The sequence below is a fragment of the Fomitiporia mediterranea genome, assembly GCF_000271605.1.
Source record: "Fomitiporia mediterranea MF3/22 unplaced genomic scaffold FOMMEscaffold_11, whole genome shotgun sequence".
Taxonomy (NCBI): Eukaryota; Fungi; Basidiomycota; class Agaricomycetes; order Hymenochaetales; family Hymenochaetaceae; genus Fomitiporia; species Fomitiporia mediterranea.
Genome location: NW_006760396.1, coordinates 1,449,347 through 1,456,324, shown reverse-complemented (window position 1 = coordinate 1,456,324; position 6,978 = coordinate 1,449,347). Strand labels below are relative to the sequence as shown.

Below are 6,978 nucleotides of genomic sequence, written 5' to 3'. Positions count from 1 at the left end.
TTGTGAAATGCCCCATGTGAATGCTTTTTTTCTTGCTGTCATGCACTCGCGTTGCTTCAACTTCTGCTACCAAGTGTACCGTTCAGCGGACACCAAAATACTATATGTGCGCCAGTTACACTCCACATCTATCAGATGAAAAGAAAAGACGTGGCCGTTACTATAACTAACAAAGCTTGACGCAAATATCTTAGGTTTCGTACTGCCTTTGTGCACTTCTACTTTTATTTGTGAACTTGCCGTTGAGTCGTTGAGTCAACCCGACGCGAAAATATTTGTCCCGATTCACTCTGTTGTGCCAACTGCCATCGGTATCGCAGCTGCCAGCTCGACGTGCATCGATGCTCTAGTCCCGTGGTTACAAATTTATTGTCATCGCCGGATTATGCATTCGCTTCGTGTGCGCCTCTTTCTGTCTGTCTTCTGCGAACTTCAAGTGGCCAGGTCTAGTGAAACCTTCCCAGTGATTGCGGCTTGATGATTTAGCCCCTTAGTGTCAACGTATCAGCAATTGAGTTCGTCCAGACACAAATCCTTCCAGGACGAAGAGCAATGTTAGCAGCCGTAGCAGGACAAGTTAGTATTCAAGCCAGCAGACCTGCAAGTCGATGCAGCCATAATCGTGGCCTCCGTCTCACCCTAGTCTCAGATCGGAAGGTAATGAAGTTGGGAATGCTATCAGTAAGCTCAGTCATCACCTTCTCGCTGGTACTAAAGTAAGCATCTGGACAATCTTTACTTCCCGTCCAGCCCGACTGCTCTACCACAATTCCCGATAACCTCGCCAAATACCTTCCGAGAAACTTTTCCGATCAGTGAAACGAGTCCTTCAAGCCTATCACAGGCGTACTTACGTACCCGTGAGGACCGGAAATTCGTGGAGGCGTAATTTCCGGTACAACTATTTCAGTCGTCCTTATGTTTCGATATAAATTACAAATGTGCCATTCTACAATCCCCCATTAGTCTATCTCTCGAACGGCTTTAAAATAGCTATAATAAGCTACGAAGAAATTTAATATTGTTGATGTGGAATAAACTTCAGAATTTATTAGGTATACTTTACTTTAATAAGCCAAATTACTGGATAAATGAAAATTTGAATATGTCCATTGCTATTACTCCTTGATGAATTTCAAAATATTTTCTTAGAATCCTGACAGTCTCTTCCTTCGGTGCTTGTTATTTCTACGAGCATGTGGAAGACGCGTGGTTCAAGCATCCCGAAAGGCAAGGAGACTTATGGAATAACTTCATACTCATACACTCACCTTGGATGCCGGGCCCAGGCCTACCATGGAATGTTCTGGTCAAATTGTAACAATAGCTACAAGTATTTCAAAAAATGTCCAAGATCAATTGATTTATCAACATTATATAGTGTCTAGACCAATGTTACTTTCAATTTAGCCCCCATACCTTTGTTATTTGAGAATACATTGTTTACATATTAATTAAGACTATATAATACTTTGTTTAGACGAAAGGATGAATATGAGACGATATCCTACTTGTGTTTCTCCCAGCAGGTGTTCATGCTGCTTGTATTAAAGCAGATACAGTACTAACCGATCTGAGGACACAGCTATTAGCAATGAAACGCCTATAGCTCCAGGTTTCCTTCCATGATTTACTTCCACGCTGATCCGATGGGCAGCACTAGCACTTAAGCCAGGAGTTCATAATATATAGTTTCAGGATCGGAGATATGCGGAAGTTTCATTTCCAGTAAAACTAGTATCTAATTTCATTCATGCATTGCTTGCGACTCAGGAATTTGAAACATAGTCACCGCTTACGGCGATCATATACATGTTACTCGTACCCAGAATGCCGAATTAGTTATTCGGAAATAAGCAAGTTACGGTGGATGACAATTCACCAGGAAATCGGCCCGCATGCACTTAATCATTATATAAAAGAACGTCCAGTAGATGTGGTTCGCTATCTGTTCTGCATATCCCAGTCGCAATTCACCTCTCAGAATGCCTACCGGCCCAAAGACTACTTGGGAGGACCTTTCCAACCTTGGCTGGCCAATTCAGCAAGTCTACGATAAAGCGAATGCATCCCGTGGTCATAGTATGCATGGGTTAAAAGATTTGTCCTTGAATAATGGCATTGCCTCCGAGTATGAGTTAGTAATTATTTCTCTCACTTGTGCCTTGTACCTATCCGCTAACTGTTTCGACAATGGCTTCATTTCTGTAATAGGTGGTGGTGCTACAACGTCGCCAAAGGCTCTCCTTCTGTCAAGGGTCACAATACGAATAGCGTCAATAAGGACGATACAGTCTGGAGCTACGACAACTCACACAACTCCAAACCTTTCAAAACCTCTTGGAGTGAGAAGTGGACTGAGACCACTTCAGCAACGCTCTCGGTTACTAATAGTGGTCGGTCTACTTTCGTTAAACTGTTTGTTTTGAATAGATGTTCAACTCCAGATTGCTCTGCGTATAGCTTCTATCTCACTCTCACAATCCATAGAGATTCCCGAAGTGGGAGGATCCGAGTTCTCTATTTCGGTCTCCACAGAAAATAACAAGAGCCAAACCAAAGAGAACTCCCACGAGTTGAGCAATACCTGGGACATAACGTAGGCCTTCTTTTATTATTATTATTTAGTTGTATGCTCTATCTGACTATTTTTTATCAAGCGTTGGTCCTCACGAGAAAGTCTTTGTCAAACGCACCATCACCACCACTACTGGCACTGCTGAATACGGCCAGGTATGCATCAAGCATGAAAACTTTCTTCGTGTAACCCAGCTAATACTCGTCTTCAGCAATACGGAGTCTCAGGCAGCCTTGGAAGTAAGTCTTGATTGCTCTCAAACTCGTTCAATGTCTGATGTTCTTTGCTTCAAGCTAAGGGTGACAAGTAAGTAAATGAATGAAATTGGCTCTAATTACCACTGATAAGCCATATTAGGTATCAGGGCCACTACTATTGGGTAAGTCTATTAGACAAGTTCTAGCTTTTTCAGTAACCAAACGTCCATTAGGAGAGGGACGTTAATTCTCTCCTTGGAACTCCTACCGGGACGGTAACTCTCCAGGGCGTCTACAAGACCACAAGCTACAATTACCAGCTTATTCGCGAAGATAAAAATGGCAAGAAGCAGACTTCGCATCTACCTCGCCCGAAGCATTAAGTGTAAGCGATATACGTCGGCGGATTTAGTTACTTTACTGTCTCCAGAGATTCAAGACGACTGTACCTGATCCACCACTCTTTCTGTGCAGGCGTAATTATTATCTACCGATGTAATGCTCATGTGTTCAATGCAATTTATGAGGCTGAGCCCGAAAGTACTGTCCGAGATTGAGTAGCTCGTGCTCAAGAATTCTCAATAGTTCCAATAACCTTTAACGGAGCTTGGGGGCACAGAATGGATTGTTCCTGTTGATACCAATAAGCAGTGATTTAAGGCAGGGATTGACAAAAGGTACGAGCTTCAACATATTATCTACAGCAATTTTGCTGAGTAACATAACGATCATGACAGGGCGAAAAAAAGTCCACCGGTTCGACATACCCGCATAGCATAAGCAGTAGCGCGGCATGTTTTCCACTTGTTAGTAGCTGGAAATTGAAGAAAGCCATAATTCCAGAAGAACATCATTCATGGCAACATTTGCTGAAATGCAGCTGTCGCAAACGTTATACTCGATTTCCCAAGAACAATCGTACCAAAGGAAACATGGCGGTAAACGTTTCCAGCTGCCCATAGAACAATATGATGCTTTGTTAACAAAGCATTCGAGACATCAGGACACCCAAAGAAATTTCCGCGTCGAGTGGCCTGTCGAAGATTGCCCCATGCCTTCGTCATATTCATCTAATCACCCCTGCGTGTCGTGACGTCGCAACTCTCGAAAGTATCAGAGAGAGAGAAAGAATCACTATTATAATCAATCAACTATTGTTACAAATAACTTATAATATAATTTTAGCATATTATAATAGGAGTTAAGTGCTTGATCTCACATGTAATGTTGTAATAATACTTTGAGTAAGCTTACTTGCTCTAAAACATGTTTTTAGTTTAATAGAAACTTTGTATATTTCTTACATTTATATACAATCATTATAATTACATTACAAGTAAAATACAAGTATTATTTTAGAATGTAATGCTTATGAAATCATTTTATTAGATTACTTTTGCTATTATTAAATACATTTGTTGTGACTTTTTTGTGATGTAGCAGCTAGGATGCAGAAGACACAGTCAGTGCAACAGAGTACAATGTAGATCGAGTCAAACAATTCCGTGTCGGGTTGGCTCCACGATTTGACGATGAGCTCAAAACAAAACCAGAAGAAAGGAGAGGCACACTTAGGAGAAGCAGTACAAACCTGTGATATGAGCGCCCAGCTTTGTCAAATATTTCGAGGTCAGTCGCAGCGTGAATCGATCCTAACCTTACACTACTAAAGATGGAATATGTATAAGCGTCATCTGTCGTAGACTGGTAGTACATACTACTCTCTACCAATGACGTCTCGTATCCTCCCAAGTCTGCTTTGTATACACATCCATAAAAGTAATACATTGCACTTTTAAGTTAATTACAATACTTTTAGTAAGATAGTATATGATTATATATATTAATATTGTTAACAATCACCCTGTTAGGCTTATAATATAATTTGGTTTTATTTTAAAACTATATATCAAAGTGATTACATAATTGAGTACTGAAGATTGAGAGCATATAATGACACACTTGCTCTTGTCACTCCTTTCCCTCCTACCTCCACCATCTCCCCAATCCTCTTCCCCCAACACTATGTTGTTGCTCTTGTTCTCTCTAGCCTAGTCCTCTACCTACTACAAGTGTCCTACTGGTAGACACTCTGCCTGCTTCAATATAGGTAATAAACATTACTGTACTTGTCTCTCCAATCTGCTACTATAATGCCTGTACTAAGCCTCAGATCCTGTAATAATGCTACTAAGCTGAATACACTGTCCTTCATTATAAAGTGTAAGCAGCCAGTCTACTTCATAATAACTTGTATAATAGTTGCTCATCCCTCTCCTCCCAACTTTTTGTCTCTCTTCCACCCCTCCTACTCCTTACTCTGCCACTTACATTGCCTCTCCTTCATTGTCCTCCTTTGTTTACACTTGCCTTCCTTTTTGCATTTGCATTTGCACATCTGTATTATTGACTAATGCTGAACAACTTCTTTAATGTTTCTATACATTCACATACTTCCTACTCTGTAGTGTAAGTAACAGTCAACAAGTGTGTGCTTGTAACAATACTAACATACAACCATTCCTATAGTACAACCCTCTCTTTAACACTGTACACACTCTCCTTCCCTACCTATTCCATGCTTAACATTACTCTCTACAGGTCCACCCTATGTACATTTACATTCTCTAGTGTAACAGACAATACTATATTAAACAGAAGTAGTAGACTGTCACTTACCCCTCTTGAGCTGAGTCTGTCCATACATTCCACTTCACCTTCTCTGTTTGAGCTAGTATGTCCCAGAGATACACCTTTACAATCCACAAAAACAACTCAGTTTACTACTCCTCCAATTGTATGTTAGTTAGAATATAATTATATGTATACTAATACAGCTTTGTCTACAGCCTGAATCAACTTGTTCAACACTCCAGATCTCAACCTGTATGTACTACTCACACTCACTATATACTGTCACAGTATGTCCACCTTTTATCTCCTATTATCACTTGCTAACTACTCTAAACCTGTCTAACAGGCACAGTCTCAACCTCTACAACCTACTTAACCTCATCCTACACACACACACAATTTGACTCACAGGTCCTGAGTGACAACCAAATGTAGTGACAAAGACTACATCAAATGGCCTAAGAATGTGTTCATCCTTTTCTGACACAAATTCTACTTACAAAAGAACAAGGCAGAGGCTACTAGTAGTGTAGGAGTTAGGACTGTAGAAATAATGTATCATTTATTATTTTGTATTAAATAATTGAATATAATTATATTTTATTAATTATTTGATAAAAAATTGTATCTGAAGTAAAAGGAAGCAATTCAAACACTTGTAATGACTTATAAGTATTATAAGCAGATATTATACTTTCTCAAATAAATAAGTATGTCTTAGTCTTGTAATCTTAGAAAGTGTTATAATTACTTTTATAACTTGACAATTTATAAAATTATAATAGAAATTGCTAAGTTTTAAAAGTATTCTTACTTACTTATCTAACATTGTACTGTCATTACTTAACCCTCTAGGAAGATTATAAGTAATTGGACAAATTTTATAAAATATAAAAAATATACAAGATTACAAGCAAGTATAATACTTAAGACTTAATATTCTATATACTAACATGTGTTTATCTCCTTAGCAAACCTGTAGCTTATACTTACTACTAGTACTGTTGGGTCATTGTTTGGAGCAATTCACTGTATAGCTTGAAACACTACATTTATTAACTCTAATAACCAAATTCTCTAGCATGTATGTAGTGCCTTTGTTACTGCTAGTCCTCTCATTACAGGATTGGTTATTAGATTGGTTACATACATGGCTAGAATCCAATTCCCCAGCCTTTTCAAGAAATCATTTATTGTCTTACTCATTGTATATGTTTTTCTCTCATTATATTATATTATAAGGCTTCTTCTTGTACTTCTTATAGTTCTTTTGTTTTAGAGCATGCCAGCTAACATTTATCAGGATGTCAACTGGACATCTTTTATCCTGCATATCTAGGCAGGAATCTGTTTTGTATGTTGTATTAATTTTTTAAATTCTTGTTTACTACATTTTCAAGTTTCCTTCAAAACATCTTAGTAGTGTTCACCTATGTCTGCCTTACATATCTCAAATATAGTTCTTTCAATACTCATTAATATATGTCAAGGGTAAATACATCTTTCTTTTGTAGAAATTCTATGTGTATACTCATTATTAATACTCCTAATACCTAAGATCTATACTAA

At 38.6% G+C, this 6,978-nt stretch overlaps 1 protein-coding gene across 1 annotated transcript; it reads left to right on the top strand.

Moving 5' to 3' along the window:
- Positions 1-1,985: 1,985 nt before the first annotated feature.
- On the top strand, positions 1,986-3,158 carry FOMMEDRAFT_187206 (cytolysin; the record flags this gene model as incomplete). Its single annotated transcript, XM_007270072.1, has 8 exons — positions 1,986-2,137; positions 2,215-2,396; positions 2,464-2,599; positions 2,661-2,733; positions 2,790-2,817; positions 2,872-2,884; positions 2,927-2,957; positions 3,009-3,158. The coding sequence occupies 8 exons, from the start codon at positions 1,986-1,988 to the stop codon at positions 3,156-3,158; spliced, it is 765 nt and encodes a 254-aa protein (XP_007270134.1).
- Positions 3,159-6,978: the final 3,820 nt, after the last annotated feature.